Source organism: Lactuca virosa, chromosome 8 (assembly GCF_052849685.1).
Source record: "Lactuca virosa cultivar CGN04683 chromosome 8, Lactuca_virosa_CGN04683_v6, whole genome shotgun sequence".
Taxonomy (NCBI): domain Eukaryota; kingdom Viridiplantae; phylum Streptophyta; class Magnoliopsida; order Asterales; family Asteraceae; genus Lactuca; species Lactuca virosa.
The window spans coordinates 256394076-256417979 of record NC_136433.1 but is presented as its reverse complement, the minus strand read 5'-3'; the positions used below and the strand labels follow the sequence as shown (position 1 = coordinate 256417979).

General features: G+C 35.6%; 1 protein-coding gene and 1 long non-coding RNA gene across 2 annotated transcripts; one reads left to right on the top strand and one right to left on the bottom strand.

Moving 5' to 3' along the window:
• The first annotated feature begins 5695 nt into the window (after positions 1 to 5695).
• On the top strand, positions 5696 to 9615 carry GAS41 (YEATS family protein). The gene is made up of 6 exons (XM_079069545.1): positions 5696 to 5902; positions 6175 to 6263; positions 6356 to 6577; positions 6657 to 6841; positions 7008 to 7129; positions 9455 to 9615. Exons 1-6 carry the CDS (start codon positions 5786 to 5788, stop codon positions 9542 to 9544), a joined length of 825 nt encoding a protein of 274 aa, XP_078925671.1. The 5' UTR covers positions 5696 to 5785; the 3' UTR covers positions 9545 to 9615.
• A 2198-nt stretch (positions 9616 to 11813) lies between these two features.
• LOC145129316 (uncharacterized) lies at positions 11814 to 12585 on the bottom strand. The gene is made up of 3 exons (XR_013717454.1): positions 12530 to 12585; positions 12387 to 12436; positions 11814 to 12306 (listed from the first exon to the last, which is right to left on the bottom strand). It is a non-coding gene; the product is annotated as an uncharacterized LOC145129316 (long non-coding RNA).
• Positions 12586 to 23904: the final 11319 nt, after the last annotated feature.

The following is a 23904-nucleotide window of genomic DNA, read 5'->3' as shown; positions in this document are numbered from 1 at the left end:
ATCCTCAAGGATTGATTCTAGTACTTCTTAGGCATTAGTAGCGAAGCTCTGGAGCACCAAAAAGCCTGGTGAAAAAGAGTTTTCTGTTTTGAAGTTCTGCTCGCGCAAATTCTGGTTTTTCCCTAATTAACCTGTAAGTTGAGTTATGCTTGTCGTGCTTTAAGTATAACTTATATTTATGTTTGTAATCACTATTATGAACAAATAAATAAGATTTTATCAGTAATACCAGTCATTATACCAATCGATCTACTTACATGAATGATGACAAGGTAAGATGAGTGAAGTGTTTAAAGTGGATTTTCCAAACATTATATCTTTATATGCCAAAACGGATCCTACCCCCGGCACGATCTTACCGGTTGTTCCTTATCAGATATAAGTCGTATTTGTTTGGGATTATAGATAAAATCTAATAAACTTTAATTATAATCGCGAATAATATTAATGACGACGAAACATAATAATATTTTTTCTAGGTTCTTTTTAAAAAAAAAGTTGAAGCGTATCTAGGATGCAGATTTAATTTAAAGTCTTTCACTTTTAATAAGGCGAGTGCGTAGTTAATTTCAAGTTCATAATTATAATAAAATTATGGGTTTAGGTCATTTTTGGTCACTTAACTTTTGGTTTTGTGTTCATTTGGTCACTTAACTCTTTTTAAGTTTTAAAAGGTCATCAAACTTTTGACTTTGTGCTCATTTAGTCACTTAACTTTTGGTTTGGTCACTTAACTTTTTTATTTGTGCTCATTTAGTCACCTAACTTTTAAAATTGTGCTCCTTTAGTCACTAAACTTTTGAAAAAATTTAAAAGTTTAGTGACTAAATGAGCATAATTTTATAAGTTAGGTGACTAAATGTGACCAAACCAAAAGTTAAGTGACTAAATAAGCACAACACCAAAAGTTTGATGACCTTTTAAAACTTAAAAAGAGTTAAGTGACTAAATGAGCACAAAACGAAAAGTTAAGTGACCAAAAATGACCTAAACCCTAAAATTATTTATCACAAGTATTTGTCGTTTGAAGGATTGTTTATATGTTAACTGTTTAATATATGTATTTTTGTGCTGATTTTATCTACTAAGTTATAATAGTATTGTGAAATTGGGAAACTTTATTTGAAGTCGTTTTTCTTTTATTATAGCCTTGTCAATTTTAAATTAAGACTTATAAATGATATTAAGATCGAAGTAAGATGAATAACTGAAAGGTCCCATAGTTGGGTAATGTGTGAGATTTAAACCGGAGCGTAGTAGTCCTCCTCCTTTTGGATAGTCGGTATTAGCATGTCCAGATCAGACAACTGGGCAAGTACGTCTGGATCATCTTCCAGAGTGAGATGTCAAAACTTGATTATTCTAGAGTCTAGACGATCTTGTGAATTGTGTTACTAGTGTGGACTTATAACCCACAGACGTAGATAAAATATGATATCATATTTATCAAATACTCTAAACATTAGTTGCCTTTAAAAGACTTAAATTGGCCAAGGACTCACCTAGATGTGTAGTCAAACAGTTGATCAAACGATTTATCACATCAGGTGATTCTAGATAATCGTTGAACTAGGATTTGTGAGAATCGATTGGGCTGGGTATGTCCCGGTAGAATGTTTTATAGATATTTATGTTGGATTCATATATCTATATTGTTGAAATTATTTATTTTTGCATGATTAATAATATGATTTAATATCATTAAATTATTATGGGCTTGAAAACCCTATATATCTCACCAGGTTTCCCAAACCCAACCCATTCAATTTATATACATTATAGGTAGCGGAACTAATGATGCTGGAAATTAAGTAGGATCTCGAGTGAAATAAGAGACAAGCCTGCAACAGATTCAAGACCTTATGTCTTGATGTTGTAACCTATGTTGGATATTTAATTATGACATCCTTAATGTTTTGTAATTTTGAAACAATATTTTGTAATCTCAAGATGTTTTATTTAACTGAGATTCTCCGCAACTAAGACAAATGATATTTTAAAACCATAAAGAAAAAGTTTTAATTGGTTTTGAAAAATGGGGAATGTCAAACATCTTCATGCCTTTTCTCAAGAAACAAGGAAATCCAGAGCATTATGTATTATCGATCAACACATGTATAAGGAGTAATCAACCTAACTAAATACTTATTGTGTAATGATAGCATACATATAAAACTTACATCATATTCTACCCAACCGACCTCAAAGTCCATATATATATATATATATATATATATATGTATGTATGTATGTATGTATGTATGTATGTATGTATCTAAAACTTCAAGAGCAGTTTATAGACGAGAAACCGGTGAGCAAAAATTAGTGAAGCATCCTGATTCAGATAAAGACTTTAAACTCTATCATTCATATAATCATCTAATTACGGTTGGCGTACGCGTGAATTGTCTTTCCTTTTCATCTGTATCCAAGGAGACTTCAACCATATCGAAAGATGTGTCGCTTGTTGTATACACCTAAGTTCCAATGGTGGTTCGAGTAATTTTGGTCGTGGAATGAGCTCATCCAGCTATATAGATGCATGCATCAGTACACTGTCATTTTGTGGGGTAGGTTGAATTACATGATTAATAATGTCACCCTACATAAATACAAGGTTAAGTACAGTTAAGCATTCAACTATGCAATAATGAGTATAAACACGTATCTAACTAAATATGTACCTTAAACCTACGTGATCAACAGCCATCCTAGGGTGTACCATAGTCCTTTATGAAAAATTATTGTACATGGGTAACTGTGTCACCCTACCATAAGGTAAGGGTTTCATTTATTCAATAATCAACAATGTAATAACTGGTATACCATAAAGGAAATTAAAAATGTACCTCCAACCCCATGAGGTGCCGTCATCGTATGTGGTACCTATATTATTAGGTGTACCCTTCTCCTCCATGGTAGGATCTACATGTAACCCTAACTGTTTTATCGACACAAGACATACATATTTCATGGGCCCGTTTCATGGGCCCGCAGCTGCCTCTGGCATTCATGAAGATGCTTTTGCAACTCCAGGATTATTTTTCCTTATCAACAAGAAGTCCAATTTATGGTGGTGGTTGTGAGTCTGATGGATATAGACCTATGTTTGCATCTCGTCATGCCTACTTTTGTGTCAGCTCAGAATAAGTTGAGTTGGGAGGTAATTGTGTAAGAGATGGTGGCCTGGTATCTGGTGATCAAGGCAAATCATCACGTTTCATCCATGAAAAGCTATAAGACCACCCAACAACACGACTCTCATCCAGTGGTGGCTCTAACTTCTCTATGGGTTAATTATCTTCCTAATACAATTTTACATCAATTGTTAACAACATTATAAAAATGGGTGAAACTGGAAAATATATATAAATAATCACACCCAATACGCATTAACAAACACATAACAATGAGTCTTCTATAACCGAGTAAGCATGGACCATGTCAATGACCTGAGAGACCAGATTCGGTTTTTTGGTACCAAACCAAATGCTTAATAGAAAAGTCTCTAGAATCTATATATGAAAAAAATTATGTATGACGATATTAGCAAACACAAAATGTCAAAAGGATAATACTGATATAAAAAGTATTTTACCTTAAAAGCATAGGTGGATACGTTAATTTTTGAGTTTATATATATATATATATATATATATATATATATATATATGATGGAGAAGTTCATGATGCTTTCCAAATATCGTCTGCAATTGAGTTTTCAATTGTTCCCAAACCGGAAGTCGGTCACAAAGCATAATTCCCTTATCCAAAGGTCAACTCGAACTCCCCCAATTCAAAAACCATTTCCTCTACATCACATCGAGGTTTTGTGACAACTTCTTTGTAGAATATGTAATGTAAAAGCAAAGGGGACCCTTCTCGAATATTAATATCTAACCACCAACCAAAGCACGTTTGTTAGAAAATAGTCTCGTACGACGATCGGTTCTTGAGTTTATCAAGAATATCCACAACAATGGTATGTTTGAAAGACATTGTAAGATAAACATTGTAAATGTGACCATGCTAAAAAATGCATAAAGAATACAGTTTCAAAATTACACTAAATATCATTCTGTAATTTTTTTTGACGTTATGATCCAGACCGTTTTACACATGTTGTACTTGTTCTTCGTATTCTGGTATTCTGAAATATCTAATATACTGCTACTTATGTATAATGTTTTTTTTTTGTCATTACTAACACTAATTAAGTAGCTGCCTAAGGTGCTAGATTTGAATTAATGTTATATTTCGAATCTGTTATTCACATTTCGAACGTGTCTTCGGATTCCATACTATTTTTTTATTATTTTTGTGTGTGTGTGTGGTTAACAGTATAGAAATACAATTACAAGTAAATAAACAAAATACTAATTCGTAAACCCTCAAACTCATCGGAATCGAATACCATTTATTCTTTGCGAAAATTCTCTAAAATATTAAGATATTTCGCCCGATATAGAATGGGTTAAGACCAAACAACTCCTCTCAAGAATATAATATTCCAAAAAAATTGGTTATTTCCTTCATATTGCAATAAATAAACATTTGATTGAGGGTCGCTTGATAGTTGTTAACTGAGTTAGAGCTGACTGGGTTAGAAGATTAGAAGTTCTGATTGAGTCCACATTTGGCTGAATTTATGTTGTTTGATTGTTTATCTGACTAACTACGTTGAATGATGAAAAATGATCATATTACCCTTATGTTGTCTCTTATACCGGATAAAATAATTATAAAAATACAAATTATCACATAAAATCTAAATTAAACATGCATAATTTAAAATCCAAATAAAAATTGTCATACATACACACACAAATTCACACACAACTTTTTGACAATCATTTAACAAGTAATCTATTATTCAACTTTCTTTTACTCATTTAACATATAATTTGTACCATACGAAAAACAACAACATCACAAATCGAGATTCACAGCAAGAGTACGACAACAGCACCAAACGAAAAATTATCAAAAAAATAAATCATCAATACTTCGCTAAATCTAGCATAATCAAAGAAGAACAAAAAAAAAGAAACTTGAACATCACAACAAAAATCCAACATCTCAGCAAAATTCGAGCACAAAAAATTGGAGAAAAAAGGTATGAAAACTCACCTGAACGGAATCTTGATGGTTGCCTGTTGAATGGTCGGAGGAAGCTGACACCGTCGAGCAACATATCGGAATTGGAAGCAACGATCGAACTTTGATAGCAACAGTCGTCGATGGATGTTCTTCCTGTGGAGGCATTCAATGACGCAATTGTAGATCATAAGCGTCATTTTCTTGATCCCATTTCCACAACAATTTTTGAGAAAAAAAACTCATAGACGCACCTGCTCGCAGGGGAGGGGAGCAGCTTCGATTGTTTCTGTGGGGGCGTGTGTGTGAAAAACAGGAAAATGGGGTTTTGTTTATACATTGGACCGAATCCTGCTTTATGGAAGAGAGGACCGAATCCTTTACTTTTGATGGACCGAGTCCATACCTTAGACCGAGTCCAAAAGTTTAAACATAATATCAAACATGTTAAATTGAATTTTTTTGAACCCAGTTAGTAACTAAATCGAAGAACCCTTAAGTTTATCAATTTCGCAATCCGGTAATTTTAAATATGAATTGTGCTGAAAGGTCAAAAACACCCTCATTTGAGACCATCGATTGTGCAATTCCCAATTTCCCATACGCAAATTAGCATTGTACCATCGGAAAAAGCCCTAATTCCTTTTCTTGATTTAGGGCAATTTATACGAGTTCTTCTTTGAAGGACATGCCACAGCATTCATCTAAATTACACTCATCTAACCAGCAGCCGGACGTCACCCCCTCTACCCCCAAATCACAGCGCACCAAAATGGTTCGATCTTCCGATGATAATGAGAAGAAGGTACAATCTTTACTTTTAAATACATAATGCGAGAGCTCCATATTGTTCACCATAGTGACATCATTCAATCAATCCAGCAATAAACTTAAAACGAAAAGGGTTTTTCTTTCCTTGGTTTTCTAGCATTTGGGCAGAGTTTAATCGCTGATACTGGGATATCATTTCTCTTGGTTACTATGGTTTATAATCTCTCTGAAAGCTTTGATGAATAGAGTCTAGATGTTGAAGAATTAACGTCTCTGATCATAAGTCATGTACGTGTCTTTGTGCAGAATTTGGTCAAGAAGCTTAAAGATATTGAATTTAGCGTTCCAATTGTTTATGGTAACATTGCATTCTGGCTCGGAAAGAAAGCAAGCGAGTGAGTTTTCAAAGTTTTTCTTAGCGATTGTTGATAGGCGTTGAAATAAATGCCAAAACTTGTAGTTTCATGATATAATCTTTTGCTTTTAGGTATCAATCTCACAGATGGACAGTTTATGTGAGAGGAGCAACTAATGAGGATTTGAGTGTAGTGGTTAAACGGGTTGTGTTCCAATTACATTCCAGTTTCAATAATCCAATGAGAGTAGTGGAATCTCCACCATTTGAGCTATCAGAATCTGGATGGGGTGAATTTGAAATTGCTATCACTCTTCATTTTCACAATGATGTTTGTGAGAAACCACTTCACTTGTTAGTTTCTTTCTTATTCTTTCCATAAATTAATTACAATTTACAATTTTGATGGATTGAAAACATTCACATTTCACAGATATCATCATTTGAAGTTATATCCTGAAGATGAATCGGGTTCCATGTCTGTTAAAAAACCAGTGGTTGTTGAGTCATATGATGAAGTTGTCTTCAGTGAGCCATCTGAGGTGTTATTTGCACGTGTTCAGAATCATCCAGCTGTCATTGTTCCTAGACTGCCACCTGGCATAATCTTACCCCCTGGTGAGTGAGTTGTCTTTTTAATGTGACATGTAAATAGCAAAACATACTTTCATTTCATTTATTTCTATTCTAAAATTCTACTTTCAGTTTTATTCTTAGAACATTTTTCCAAATCAACCAATTTGACCCTTTTAACCCTTTTAAATGCTTTTTTTTTTTCTTGTAGTATCAGTTGAGGATGCAGATAAAAGGAAGAAATTTGATCCCAAAGATAATCCTCTGACACAGTGGTTTACAAATTTTTCAGAAGCAGATGAGCTTTTAAAACTTGCAGCTGCTCGACAACAGGTAACCATGATCTTTTTTTTTTTTGTCTCTTAATAACATCTGAATCATTAAGTGCTGAATTGATAATGATATCTGAATGAATAAAATATTGTTGATATATAAATAAAAATAATGTTTCTTTTCTGGAATCTGGACTGAATGCATTGGCTGAATATGATTAAATGACTATGTTACCCTTTTGTTTTAAAAACAAAATTATCATTTATTAGGTAATTGTTATAAATTAAAAATGTACTTATCACATTAAATAGTTTTAAAATTTTAAATAAATAAAAATAACATTATAAACTACTTAAAAATAAATTATTTTGTAACTTACGATTTTGGGTTGTATATTGAAATAAATCGTATCCATTTTTAAATATAATTTTGAGCTTTGCCCCTTTTAAAATCAAAACTATGCAGATTGTTTTGTTTTCTTTTCATAAGGTTCTTCAACTTCATTTAAGAACATGAATAAGAAGCTTTGTACAAACTACAAAGTGTGGCATTTACTTAATGATATGCTTAAAGCTGAAAATCGATTCATAGTACTTCTTACACTTCACCTTTCTATCATGTAAGTTTAAACCCTGTTCACCAGCATTTCTTTATCTTGTACTACTTATGGATCAAGATGTTGATACAAAACTACAAGAATAAAACAATTGATACCTATTGGAAGAACAAAGGATTGGAAATTTTGAATCAATGTATCAAGTTCTCAATGGCTTAAAAGCTTTAATTGATCTCCAAAATATGTATAAGTTGTGAGGTTGTGAATTGATTTATAATCTAGGTTTTTATCAGGAACACTGCCTCTTTGATTTGTGCATGAGCCCTCCTTTATACATATGTTACTTCTTAGATTCAAAAAATTAAAAGTTCCATTTTTTCACCTGTGGTTGTAGAATATGCATATAATGACAAAATATAGTATTTTAACCTATTCATTGGAAATAAAATTCCATTTCATAAACAACAAAACCCAATGTTAAAAACTATTATTTATTTGATAAACAACAAAACCCAGTGCTAAAAGTAATATGGAGGTTGGTGTGTGTGTGTGTGTGTGTGTGTGTGTTCATATTTTAGAAAATTTTGGAATTAGAAAAATGTGGAAAACAATGATTATCGGTTTTCCAAAAATTTCCAATTTCTTTGTAATTTTAGAAAAATAGACGAACTAAACGCGTTTTCAATATTCTCATTTTTCTTGGAAAATTTTTCCGCAACTAAACACTCTCTAGGCTTGTCACTAAATAAAGTTGTAGTTTAAAATAGTAAAAGAATGTCAATTCCTTTATGTTTGGAGATTATGGTGCTCCTTAATCACCACAAAAAGCTACTATTATCTTGTTTCTTTAAGATCTCAAATTAGGAGGGAGTGAAAAATTAGGGTAATGGAGTAGAGCATTAGGTCTTCGTTGCCTATATTATTTCTATGTGTATTTAACTACTTACCTACTTATTATTCCTTTTATTACTATCAACATTTTAAAATATCGTACTCCTTATATTGCTCACTTGTTCAAACTGTATTGAAGCAACGCCTTTGACACTAAGAAGTCATATTTTGATTCTTTATTAGACAAGTCTAGTAAATGGATTCACATTTTTTTTTAAATAAGAATGTTTTGAGCCTTTTTTTGTGAAGGAAAGCACAAAGAAGAAAGATGTAAATATTTCTTACAAAGTTGGGACCCAAAAGTACAATGCATTGATAATTTTTTATTTTCGAAAGTAGAATGCTATAATTGAATGAAATGAAAGTAGGATGTCACAACACACAAATAAATGAATGTTTTTGCTATGTTTGCATTTAACACTTTTCTTTATCTAGCTTTTTTTTTCATTGTTTGAGGAAATAATAAATATATAAAAAAAGAATGAGATAAGGGATACAAACTCTCACTTTATGAACAAACCACTTTCCTCTATTTCATGTAGAACAAAATCCAAGTAGATCCAAAAAATATCTAAAAATTGGTAGATTTTGGATAATGGGAGTGGATATTGTTTGCTTTAATGGGGTGCATATGATTTGTTTGGCATAATCAACCCTGACTTTTGCAAATTATTGTTGACTAAAAATCGGTGAACATTCTTGCTTATGTTTAATTTTTTCCCAATTTGGAAATAATTGTAAAATTTGGTTTTTTTATTGATTTCATGTGATATTTGATCCATATGCACATTCTTCCAAACCCAACTAGTGAAAAAGCACATGACCTTTGACAACTCCATAACCAAAACATGATAAGGATGTGAAAGAAATCCTCCCGATGAATGAATCATCTGACTCTCAGTAAATGACCATTTTACCCTTTTCTGATGGCTTTGTAGGTGCAAGCTCAAATTGCTAGAGTGAGGCGACAACTAAGCTTAATTGATGGCCAACATCAACAACACTCCAAACCACCCAATGACCTATAAAATGTAACCCCCCCCAATATTGTCTGTAATTGTATTGAATGATTTAATTTAAAAAAAGATAGGTTTTATCATCGTTTTTGTTTCGAAATTTCATGCTCAATTGTGCAAATTTTGGTATATTGTGATATAAGTTGCAATTTTTACTCGCTCTTGATCTCTTGTTTGTCCAAAAGACGAGAATGCCCTCCTCATCCTTAATATCAGAAATATCCCTAGAAAGCTTGTCTGAAAAATGCGTGGACTTTCTCTTGATCTCTTGACTATCTGTAATTCTATTGAGCAACAAATTTAATTTAAAAAAATATATATTTTTGTTTCAAAATTCCATGCTCACTTGTATGATTTGTGGCATATAATGTGACAAAGTTGAAATTTTTTGTACCACCCAAAAAGACAAGAATACCCTTCTCGTCGTAAACATTCCTAGAAAGCCTATTAGAAAAAAAAAGGCGTGTGGATAAAAAGGTAAAAGGATACATCATTTTCACAGCATATCTTCTTGAACGTTTGTTTCTTTTTTATAGTACTTGAGATAAAAAAAAGCTTGTTGCTTTACTTTTTTATTGGTTATAGTGCCTGAATTTTATATAAAGGATAATCATTCAGACATTCTCATGTGCTATAACTTTTTGATACTTCTATTCCTTTAGATTTTGCAAATGTTGATTCAGATTCCGATTTTTTATACAACGCTTTGGCTTATCGCCTTCAGATATTTCATTTGATTTGTACGATGTACCATGTTTGTATCAGCATATTACAAAATTGCCCTCATTTATTTTTCCATTTCCAAACACCCATTTATAGTTTTACCAGATTAAATCATTTTCTCAAATATTTTTTAATTATCATTCATCCAAAGTTACAATACATGTTTATTTCTGTCCTATTGACATCATACGACTATTATATGACAGTAACTTACATAAATCAAGGAATTTTCCACGTAAAAAGCTCGACTTTTTGACTAGATTTATAGTTTTTGTTGACATCCACGTCAATTTAGCATTTTATTACGGTTTCAAAATCAGTTTTTCAGGTAATGAAACACAAGATATTTTCATGTTCCATGTGAATCTTGATCATCTGCCATGTTTCCTTGCCTATAAACCGTGCACTCTTCATTTGTACAAAAGTTTTTCCTTTATTTATAGTTCAAAAGTACAAGTTTTTAATGCAGATAATGAGTCGTACAATGCAAGGACAATGCCTATGCCAACCATTGTACAGATGGTGCTTGTAGGCCCCACAAACATTAATATACTTGGTTGATTTTCTCTGAGTTGTATATGTGAAACTGACTTCCTTCCTGCAAGTAGTTGAGATTGATCTCACATGTCCTCTCTCTCTCTCTTATATATATATATATATATATATATATATATATATATATATATATATATATATATGAATTTCCATATATTTACATATATATAGATAATTAGGGACAAGGGTAACATGGGTTCATGTGCATTAAGAAGAACGATGTCACCATCAAAGGAAGATGGGTGTCCTACGGCTGCCCATGACAAGGCTTAGCTCTACGGATGACCGCATTTTCCTGCCAGCCAGGGACCACTATGTTTTTACCTTTACCCTCTTTTCGTTACAGTCTGTGACGTAATGTAAGAATTCATAAATAACAATAAGAATACAGTCTGACGCACAGTAACAATACGAGAATCCATAAATAACAGTAAGAATACAATCTGACGTATAGTAAGAATTTGAGAATCCATAAATAACAATAAGAATACAGTCTGACGTAACAGTAAGAATGTAAGAATCCATAAATAACAGTAAAAATACAGTCTGACGTACAAATATAGTAAGAATACAGTCTGACGTACAGTAACAATACGAGAATCCATAAATAACAGTAAGAATACAATCTGACGTATAGTAAGAATTTGAGAATCCATAAATAACAATAAGAATACAGTCAGAAGTAACAGTAAGAATGTAAGAATCCATAAATAACAGTAAAAATATAGTCTGATGTACAGTAAGAATATGAGAATCCATAAATAACAGTAAGAATACAGTCTGACGTACAGTAAGAATTTGAGAATCCATAAATAACAATAAGAATACAGTCTGACGTAACAGTAAGAATGTGAGAATCTATAAATAACGTAAAAATACAGTCTGACATAACCATAAGAACGTGAAAATCCATAAATAACGTCTCTGAATATCATCTTCCTTGCTCGATGACATTTTGATTTACATTTGTAATGTTGATAACTTGATAACTGTGAGACTGGTTGGTAGGGATGTTGAGTGTTGCATCCACAAGTCTGTACATGTTTTAACAGTAAAAATGTGAGAATCTATAAGAATAGTAAGAGAGTTAGAATCGACAAGTTTGTATGGTTGTCTTAACAGTAAAAATTAATTAAGATTATATTGACGATGGGACGGATCGGTTCATGTGACTTGTTACATGCCGAGGTTACATATGGCGGAGAAGACGGAGAAGAGATGTGTAAATGGTGTACATTGTGCATAAATGATTGTACATTTCTCTAGTAACGGTACATGTGGATTGGATTTATTTGACCCTATAATGAGTAGATTTCATCATTGTAGTCTTGGTCCTCGTGTGTTGTCATGAGGTAGAAATCATTTACCTTCCATTAAAAAGTACGAGCAAATTGAAGCTTTAATGACTTGTACATTGTGCGTAGTAGTTATACCTTGCTTTTGATTCTTTGCCAATTGTAGGATTTTGATCTTGACCCAAGATAGAAAGATTTGAGCTAAAATTACGTTTAAGTAATTGATAGTTAGGACACTAAAGTAGTGTTTCTATGTGAATGAGGCTTCAAATGCCTTGTACCTTTTAGATTTGCTTTAGTGTTGGACTAAATCATCCTACGATTGCAATAGCTGAATAACCAAAAGAATTGAAGCATTAGTGACTTGTACATGATGAAGAAAAAGATGTACCTTGCTTTCAATTCAATGGACACTAGATCCCACCTTGTAGGATCTTCTTGTTAACTATAGATTACTTTGTCTACAAAGGAATGATGCCATAATAAGTTGTGTTTTTTCTTTTTCTTTTTTGCATTTAAAGACGTACCTTATGTGGATTCAATTAGTGAGTTAATGGATACTTTGTTAGAATGTCACAGAGTTGATGGTTATGTTTATGGTGACCAATTTGTACTCAAAAGGACATTATTCTACTAGACTTTTGTTTCAAGTAAAAACAAAAGGAAGAGACCAATATGCCCCTATCGTGTCGGAAATGCCAATATTTATAGAAAGAGACGTAAAAGAGTAGCCATTCTAAGTTTTCCAATTAACACAAGTGGAAAAAGCTTTCGATTGTGAGGTTTCCCTATAAATCGTGTATATTTCTTTCACGTCTTTTTTCTTTGTTTGTCTATGATAGGAAAAAAGTAAATAGACTATTGGGGAATTGAGGGGTCATGGTAAAAACATCGTTTTTCCTACTTTGGCCCGCATCAATTTAGTTTATGTATTTTGTAGTTGGAATTTCAACAAACGTCAAAACTTTTATTTGATAGTCATTTACATGATCGAGGGATCATGATAAACCCTCACATGTCCATAAAAATTGTTTAATCACGCAAAAATATCATTAAGCGGGTGTTTGGATATTCATTTTTGAAAAGAAATATGATATGAATTAATTAAAATTATCTTATTTGTTGTAACAAAGGGTTTGGTATGTAATGCATAACTTGCTAAAAGTGATCCTAATGCGCATTTGACCATGTCCATAACATCACAAGTCAAATTTATGTGCAAGAATCGATGTAGAAGATAGTTATCGTATGTGATGCTTTTGAGATTTTAATAATTCACCGATAATTGTTTGAGTCTGCAACATTCCTAACGTCCCTTGTATACCATTTTTTGTTTTCGTATGTCGAGAATACATCAATTTTATATGAAAGCGTACCCAGTTATAACGAGATAAATTATATTGTTGCCAATCTATTTGACTACAATATTGATTCGGATATCCAATAACACCTAAAATTGACTTGCTAGCATAAGTAGGAACCATTTTTACAAAACAACTATGGTTATGCCATCAAACTTGGTGTTCCAGGCCAGTGGCGGATCTTATATAGGGCTAAAGGGGGCTGTGGCCCCCCTGATTTTTTTTGGCAGAAGTAGTCTCTATACTTTAATTTTATACATATTAGGCCAAAAAATATAAATTTTTGACTATGTCCCTCCGTTCATCAATTTTTATACAAATTATATTTTCGCCCGCCCCCCCCCCCCCCCTCCAAATGAAAGATTGAAGCTTCACCACTGTTCTAGACATTACTATTTACACATATTCTAAGACTTTATTACATTATATAACTTTGATAAAGTATTGTAAGATCTTATAACTCTTATAAAGTATTGTGAAATCTTCTAAAGACTCGGCAAACTTTATTAAATTATATATATATATATATATATATATATATATATGCCTTATACAGTTCTAACGCTTGACATTTGAGGCTCGACCACTAACTCCATAAATAGTGATGATACATGTCTTCAAGACTTTTCTAGAATGCAGAACAAGAGACAAAGATGTTTAGACAACATTGCAAGTTTGTGAAAAATTTTATCGTTTCATCAACTGAGTACCAAATATATACAATAGACACAAGAGAGATTATATGGGGGATATATGGTAACTACATATGTTCCTATATATTACAAAATACACAACATTCTAAAGAATATTTACATATATTCAGTATCACCCTATTATTTGAAATGGGAGGTGGCCAGATGTTGAGAATCTCTTGGAAGGTGTCAAACATAACTATGCCATGCCCTTTGTAAAGATATCCACAATATGATAACGCGAAGGGACATGTAAGACATGCATCTGTCAACTAGCAACTTTTTTACAAACGAAATGATTGTCCATTTCGATTTGCTTAGTGTGTTAACGTTGAACCAAAACTCCATACAAATATATCACACTAAGATTATCGCAATAGACTAACATGGCTTTCTGATTAGGATGAAGCTTTAAAGTGAATTGCATACTCAACATGACTCAAAGATCATGTTTGCAATCCCTTGCATGTACCCATGATCTATGATAGAGCGAGACAAGGTATCTTGTCATTGTGAGAAAACCAAGAGATATAAGTGTCCCCAAGAAAAAAACACAAAAACAAGATGTTAAGTGTTAGGTGTTAGGATATCCATCCCAATCAAAATTTGTTAACTAGTTTGTTCGCAGAAGATGGATAAATGTGCAAACCATGGTCGAAAGTACCATGTATGTAGTGTATGATATGTTTAAGGGAATGCATATGTTTGTTCCTTAGGTCATGCATATATAAGAAGATTTGATCTACAATATAGAAATATGATGTCGTGTAAATCAATGACATTACACTATTATTGCCAAGCTATAATACAAAAAAATCATCATAAGGTGTATTAGAAGTAGAAATCATTTTCATGTTGGCATGTTTCATTCTCCACATTAGCTTTCCATTTCTTAAATGTGCTAAATACTTCATATTTGCTCTTCAAGAAATAGGCCCAAACCTTTTTAGTGCAATCGTTAATGAAAATAACATAGTACCAGGAACCTCCCACTGAAGAGACTGAAGTGAGACCATGTACATCTAAATGAACTAACACCAACTTCCCAACATTGAACGGTTGCCCCATCTTTGGAAAAGAAACCTTCTTCCGTTTACCAATGACTTATGACTCACAGAACTGAACTGTCACATTCTTGAAATCTACAATCTTCCCTTTGGTGCCATAAAGTGGATACTCATACTTCTTCTACTGAGTTGGTTTCATATTCAGAAACTTCTACTGTAACATCCTAAAACTACTGGCCAAAATTTTCATTTTTAAATTAAACAGATATAAATCCATTTGTCCGAAAACCATGTAGTAATAATATATATCAAGCCAATGTATCCATAGTCAGAACATGCCATAACAAAATCATATCAGAGTATAAACCCCATAGATCTCTGGTGTAGAAAATCATGTGTGTGATGCGCTGCTACCGTGCCGACTCCTTTCCCTTTGAAGAAGAAGGACCTGAAACAAAAACTGAAACTGTAAGCACAAAGCTTAGTGAGCTCCCCCATTATACCACATAACATATAGCAATATACTGCCGGACAATTCTAGGGTGCCCGACCTACCCTGTCAGGCAATTATGGGGTGCCCGACCTACCCTGCCGGACATTTCTGGGGTGCCCGACCTACCCTCCGGTTTATCTCAACCGGCTATAGGGACTATTTCACCCCCACCACTACCATATAATAACATAGCATAACATACTGTCAGACAATTTTGGGGTGCCCGACCTACCCTGCCGGTTTATCTCAACCGGACCCGGGGACTAGTCCCCTACCTACCACTATCCCATAATCACATAACATACTAGCACATAAAACATAACAGATAGTGGCATACCAGACAATTATCACAAAGACAATCATCTCAATTATAATATCCTACTAGTGGGCCGGCCTTGGTGCGTCAAACCCACTTCTACTGGAAGGTAACTCACCTCGTAAAGCTGAACGTCGAATATCACTGGAAGGAATCTCTAACAGCTGCTCCGATGACTCCCCGACTATCATTATCATAACAAAACTTAGTCAAAATCCATAATACTTCTTAGGGTAAAATGACCATCTTACCCCTTGGTCTAGTTTGGACCATACCCAAGGTCCATTTCCATTTTATCTTTCCCGGCCCACTATTAGCCCACTAAAGGCCCACTAATGGCCCAATATTCTAAATTGGGCCCAACCCTTCAAATGGGCCTATTCACAAGCCCAATAAATTCTTAGCCTAAAATAAATAATCTTGAGTGGCCCAATATGGCCTAAAAGGCCCAATACTCTAAGTCTCAGTTCTAGGCCCAGAAACTCTAATCCAAAGTGGTCCATAGGGCCCAACTATCTAGGCCCAAACTTCTAAGGCCCAAAAGCCCAAGTTCGCCACTCTGCATGCTTATGCACGACGTACCTGGCACGTACGCCCTGCGTACGTTGGCCTTGACTAAAACGAGAAGTTAACCCAGTACATGTAACATACTAGGGTGTACGCACGACGTACCAACCAGCTTTCTTGGGGCTTTATTTGTGACTTAACCGATTAAGTCCTCACGTACAAAATGTAGATCCAGGTCCTTTAAGGCATCCTAGTCCATAAACTCACAAACTTTATGTGCTTGCATGCATGGTTGGGGTCTAAACAGGATTTTTGGTCCTTAACCCAACTTTGTTACCTTCAAACACTTGCATGGCTGTGGCTTAACCATCAAGGTCTAATTTTTATTACTCTAAGTGCTTCTAAGAGCCCAAAAGGACAACTCTTATGTTCTGAAACTATCAAGACTCAAGCAACCTCAACAATGGAGTCCAAAAGTGACCTAAAACACCCCAAAATCAAATCTAAACATGCAATGATCAAGTTTGAAGCTTGATACCTCAAATGAGTCAGAAATGGTGATAATCTCCTGGATCTACAAGCTCCCTTTGAATCATTGCTCCTTCTTCAAACTCCTTTCTCTTCTAAACACCAAAACAACACTAAAATGCTCTCAAGTGGCTTCCAAATCACAAGAACACACAAATATGAGTTAGGGTTTTCGTGGTGGCTGTCTAAGGGTGAGAGGGAGGTTAGGCCAAAGGCATAAGGTCCTTTATATAGGGATCAAACCCTAAAATTTAGAGTTTTAGAACCTGCATACGTACGCTGCACGTACTCCTGGTACGCTGGGCATACCTGCATGGCTTCCGCGTTCCAGTCTCTCGAGTACGCTGAGCGTACATGGCAAGGTACGCTCCGCGTACGGTGCTTCCTCAGCCTAATTACAAGGGCTCAAAGGTCTAAGGCCAAACCTTATAAAACTATTAACCTTATAAAAATAGTACCTTATAAATCTCGGATGTTACAAATCTCCCCCATTTGAATTAGACTTCGTCCTCGAAGTCTGTTGCTGCTGCCGAGAATAACTCGAGGTAATGCTCCCTCATCTCGTCTTCTAGATCCCACGTCCATTCCGAACCCTTACGGTGCTGCCACTGCACCTTCACCAGTTCTACTTCCTTGTTTCTCAACGCCTTCGTCTTCCTGTCGAGAACAGCTACTGGCCGCTCGATGTAGTTCAGGCTGTCGTCCACCTGACTATCCTCTAGCGGCACCACTGCAGAGTCATCTACTAAGCACTTCCGCAGCTGGGAGACATGGAATGTGCTATGTATCTGACTAAGCTCAGCTGGCAGATCCAGTCGATACGCAACTCGGCCCACCCGGGCCAATACCCTGAACGGTCCAATGTACCTGGGGCCCAACTTACCCCGCTTTCTGAACTGGATGACTCCTTTCCAAGGTGACACCTTCAGGAGAATCATATCCCCGACCTAGAACTCCAGGTCCGATCGGCATCTGTCGGCGTAAATCTTCTGCCGACTCGGCGTAACTCTTGAGTACCACTTCGGTACTCCCCATGACCCTCCGCCCAACTTCACCCCACCATATCGGGGTTCTGCACTTCCTCCCATATAGCATCTCGAAGGGAGGGCGGTCGATACTCGCGTGATAGCTATTATTGTAGGAAAACTCTGCCAAGGGAAGGTATGTATCCCAGCTACCACCAAAGTCTAAAACGCACGCTCGTAACATGTCCTCCAAGGTCTGGATGGTCCGCTCACTCTGACCATCCGTCTGAGGGTGAAAAGCTGTGTTAAAATGCACACGAGTACCCAACTCGTCATGAAATTTCTTCTAGAATCTGGAAGTGAATCGCACGTCTCGGTTAGAAATCACGGAAACTGGCACTCCGTGTCAAGCTACTACCTCTCTGATGTAGATGTTGGCCAGCTTCTTGGCCGAAATGCTCTCCTGAATCGGGATGAAATGAGCACTCTTGGTCAACCGATCCACGATGACCCAAATCGAATCCACCCCTCGTGTGGTCGTGGGGAGCTTTGTGATGAAATCCATAGTAATATCTTCACATTTCCACAGAGGGATGTCCAACGACTGCGTCTTGCCGTGAGGCCTCTGGTGCTCGGCCTTAACCTTCCTGCAGGTCAAGCACCTTTCAACGTACCAGGCTACATCCCGCTTCATACAGGGCCACCAGTAATCAGGACGAAGATCTCTGTACATCTTCGTCGCCCCGAGATGGATAAAAAATATGGATTTGTGCGCCACCTCCATCAACACCTGGCGCACACCCCCATGATGTCACACCCCCAAACCAGAACGACGGAAACGTCCGGGGGCGGATGGAGTAACTTCATGTACAGTATCATAACAATTGAATAGTAATGAAACATAGTAACAGAAACATTCATACATTTAGATTTAGAGTATTACATTGTTTACAAAACACAATTGTTCGAAAGTCGAATACAAATTACTGAAAAGTAAATAACATGAAATGACGACGCCGACCCTCAAGAAGGGTTGAGTACCTGCCTGCTAGATCCCTGAGACTACAATTCGTTTTGAAAAATGTCAACTAAAAAGTTGGTGAATTCATAAGCATTTTTGTACGAAATAGTTTTACACATGTTTAGAATAGTTCTCGTAGTATTTTCAAAAAATCCGATATTTTATATATAAAAAAAGTTACAGTCTCGTTCAAAAACCGTGAATAATGCATATCCTTTGTTACTTTTGTTATATTTGTAAAGAGTGTGTTCCCAGAAAAATGCAGTATTTTTCCTTAAAGATGAACTGTAGTTGAAAGTAATTCCTTTGTATCTAATCCTTATAAAGTAATAAAGTATCTTTCCAGAAAATCCAATATTTTCTTAAAGGTGAACTGTGGTCTTATACCCTAAGACCGAGAGGGAAGAGAGTATCATAAAGAAAATAGTTTATAGCTTCATTTCTTTTAATAAAGCTAATGAAGTATAAGCTTTCCGTAAACCAGGTCTTAAAATCCCAAGACCAAGATGGAGGTGAATATCATACAAAAAATAGTTTACATTTTCATTTCTTTTAATAAAACTAATGAAGCATAAGCTTCTCGTAAACCCAAAATTCTTTTTGTTTATCCCTATGTGAGTCGTTCCAACCATACTAATGACTAAACGCCTGGCTTTCCGTATTTCAGGCATCAGTTTCTAAGATATTTGTCACCATAGACTGGCCTTGTCTAGCTGTAGCAAACAGCTCAGGTGTGGGGGTGTCAACTGTTGGATTAGTGTCTAAGCCCGTAACTATATTTGGTATGTACTTGACCCGGTTGTGCATGGTCCTTTTGGGTTGCCTTCACCGAAGCAACTGGACAGGATGATTTATGGAGAGAGAGGGGTTATTATGGTTTATTAATATATTATATGAATAATATATTAAAAGAGAAATCATATAATTTAATTAATATTATTCATGAATTAATTAAGAATTAATTTGGTGGCTAAAAGAGATTAATTGAATATAGGGGACTGGACTGCAATTATTGGATAACTGAGTTATTGGACTGTGGAATCCTATGGACTATAGGGTGGACGAAAATAAGAAGGGGAGCCCATCATATTTTCGTCCAGGGCCTTATTCCAGAAGGTTCCTTGGACTGCTTAAGGCCTAAGCTATCCAATTAGGGTTTTGACTGAAACCACCCTAGCAACACAAGTATAAATAGACCCCTAGGGCATCATAATTCGGCTACCAAAAACCCTAGAGAACTCCATAGCCGAAATTGTGCCCTCCATCCCCTCTCTCCAAGATCATCCTCTTGCTTGTGGTGTTTGTAAGCCATTAGAGGTGTGACAATTGTGACACTAGGCTCAAGGAGATTGAAGATTCTAGCATTCAAGAAAGGTAATCATCTAGATCTGACTTATTAGTGTAATTTCGAAATATGTATGCTAGATCTAGGGTTCTTAAGTCTTGGATGGATTGCATGTACAATAGAGAAACCTAGATCCACGCTTTAGGGTTTTGCATGTGCACATAGGGATGTTGTTTTGTGTAAAACCCATCAGTGGTATCAGAGACTAGGATGTTTTTTCTAATGTATTTGATGCAAAAGTTATGTTTTCAAAGCTGAAAAAAATTTTGTTTTTTTTTTGCTTCTGGCTGGTGACCATGACGTGGCATATATTGCCACGACGTGGTGGCGAGTCAGAGTGCAAATCTTGGGATTTTGGCTTATTTTGACTTAGGATAATTACCAAAATTGTTTTTAATTAATAAAATCCGATTTTTATTGATTCCATGTGATTATCTTAGTCAAAATAAAAGATTTTTATCATTTAATTAGATAATTATTGCCTTATTTGATAAACCTTAATTATTTAAATTATTTGATCAATTATCTTGCATGAAATTGGATTAGATCAAAATTAGATAATCACCAATTAATTGTTTAATTATAATTATTTGAATTTATATCTAGATAGTTTTGAAATGTTTCAAAACTTGCCCTCAAGTTTTGGAATTTAAATTTTTGATTAAAAGTTTAATTTTGAATTATTTAAATTCTAAACCCTAGAATTTTACAAGTTTAAAATTCAACCCTTATACTATATTATAGTATTATAAGATCAATAATATATATATATATATATATATATATATATATATATATATATATATATATATATATATATATAATTAAGCTAGTCTTACCGTTAGTAGGTCTCATTCACGAAGCTGATCTATAAGGGGGTATAAGGTTATGGCCTATAAAATGGCCGTTTAATGGGTGTCCACTCTCACCCACCACTTCCTTGATTGGTGGAGGGTCGTTAGCCGAACGGGTAGGATAGGGCAACCTAATTCCTCATTAAAAGTATAATGATTAATAAAGTAACTAAATATTTTTATAAAATTCCCAATCTTAGTTACTTTAGGAAAAATGTGAATTTGATGCTATTCCATGGAATTAAAATTTGTACCCTTGTTAAGAAGTTTGTAGAGCGTGTGTGGTTAATCGGCACACAAATTTGGCTCTAAGCAAAAGTAGCAAAGGGTGACTCGTTGTTTGTCATATATCAATGGAGCGTGTGTGGCTAACCGGCACATTGATTAGGTGACTATAACATCGAGGGAACCAAATACATTCGCATGGTTATTCACACCTTGTTTGTGATCCTCGGTATCCCAGTCACAAACTTGAAGGGCATATCGAGATTTAAACATTCCATTGAAAAGTTCAATGAATCTCAAAAGATCTAGGAGTTTCAATACATTTAAAACCTAATTTTTTTCGTTTTTCATGGTGGAAATTAGTGAATCGCCATTCACTTACCTTCAAATTATTTTGCAATTTAATTTACGACATCCCTCTTTTAAGTTGTAAATAATGTTGTTGGATCCTAGCCCTAATTTCTCATTTGGGTGTTTAATTGGGGATTCTTATCTAATCAAACTTTGTCTCTTTTCTTTTTCAGATGTCAAACTCAAACAACTCTCAAGGCTCGAACTCTTCCGGCTCATTCTCACTCATGAATTTGTTTGGGAGGGTAATCTTCGATGGAAACAATTTTAATGATTGGATCCACAACATACGAATGGTTACTTGCTACGAGGACAAGGACTATGTCCTCGACAAGGAGCTGAAGGAAGTAAACCTCGAAACTGCTACTCCCGAGGAGATGAGACCCACGAGCGAGATGCTACGAAAGTCTATTGCATCATGCTCGCCACCATGACGGTAGAACTCCAAAAGTCCTACGAGGACTTCTATCCCTACAAGATGCATCAAGATTTGATGGATAGGTACCATCAAAGCCCAAGGCAGGAGAGGTACGAGATCATCACTTCGATGATCACGACCAAGATGAGAGACGGAGAGTGTGTCACTGCTCATCTCCAGAAGATGCAGAGATATGTTGACCGCCTGCAGAAGTTAAATGTGGACTTCAATGAGGAGCTGGCGATTGACCTAATTCTTCACTCCTTACCTCCTTGCTACAACCAGTTCCGCATGACCTACCACATGAACAAAGGAAAGGTCACGTTGAGCAAGCTTCAAGGGTTGTTGAGGACTGCTAAGAGCAACCTCAAGGATAAGTCCGTTGCATCAACTCCTACTGCTGCCCCCGTCTTGGCTATTGGACAGGGGAAGGGTAAGAAGAGGAAGGCTCCTTCCAAGAGCCACCATAAGGGAAAGTCCCACGATGGCTCCTCTTCTAGTGGAACCAAGGCTGGTCCCGCTGCACCCACCTCCAACCCAAAGGATGCAGAGTGCTACTACTGCCACGAAAAGGGGCATTGGAAACGAAGCTGCCCGAAGTACCTGCAAGATATCAAGGATGGAAAGATCAAGCCATCCTACACAGGTATTTACACTATTCAATCTAATGATTCTTCACATGCTATTTCTTGGGTACTTGATACAGGATGTGGTTTTCACATTTGTTCTGATTTGCAGGGCCTAAGAAGAAATAGGGATGTGGAGCATGGGAAGATAAACTTGATCATGGGGAACAGAAGATCGTCGTCTCTCACCAAGATTGGAGTTTACTCTTTAGTGCTTAGTAATGGATTAGGACTAGATTTGAATAATTGTTGCTATAGAAATGGCAAGAAACATCATTTCTTTTCATGGTTTGTATAGACAAGGATTTAGATATTCATTTGATAATGGAAAGGGTTCTATTAATGCTTATCTTAATGGTGTTTTCTATTTTGAAGCATTGCCTTGTAATGGAATATATGAAACTGTGATGGTTATAGACAACTTAGGGAATGATGTGTTGCATATCGATTCATCCAATAGTTTGGACAAAGCATGTGTGTGACATTGTCGTCTTGGACATGTCAACAAGAAGCGCATAGCCCAACTCCAAAAGGATGGAGTGTTGGAGTCATTCGACCATAGGGACGATGACGTATGCGAGTCTTGTTTACTTGGAAAGATGACCAAGTCACCCTTCACTGGTACTTGTGAAAGGGGTAAGGGTTTATTGGATCTCATACACACCGATGTGTGTGGGCCCTTTAGATCCACCACAAGGGATGCAAGCCGCTTCTATGTGATTTTCACCAATGATTATAGCAGATATGGGTATATCTACTTAATCAAGCACAAGTCAGAAACCTTTGAAAAGTTTAAAGAGTTTAAGCAGGAAGTGGAGAATCAGTTGGGCAGGAAAATCAAGATGCTTCGATCCAATCGAGGTGGAGAGTACTTTAGTCTTGAATTCCACAACTACCTTAAGGAATGCGGAATAGTTTCGCAATTGACGCCACCGAGGACACCGCAGTTGAATGGTGTAGCTGAGAGGCGTAATCGAACCTTACTCAACATGGTTCGTTCCATGATGATTCGTGCTTTGCTACCTATCTCATTATGGGGGTATGCCTTAGAGACTGCCGCCCATATCCTTAACCTAGTCCCTACAAAGAA

Bases quoted from the DNA above. Each gene is read 5' to 3' on its own strand.
- GAS41 (XM_079069545.1), top strand. From the start codon at position 5,786: ATGCCACAGCATTCATCTAAATTACACTCATCTAACCAGCAGCCGGAC. The intron at 6,578-6,656 runs GTTAGTTTCTTT...CACATTTCACAG, and splicing joins TGTGAGAAACCACTTCACTT to ATATCATCATTTGAAGTTAT. The intron at 7,130-9,454 runs GTAACCATGATC...ATGGCTTTGTAG, and splicing joins TTGCAGCTGCTCGACAACAG to GTGCAAGCTCAAATTGCTAG.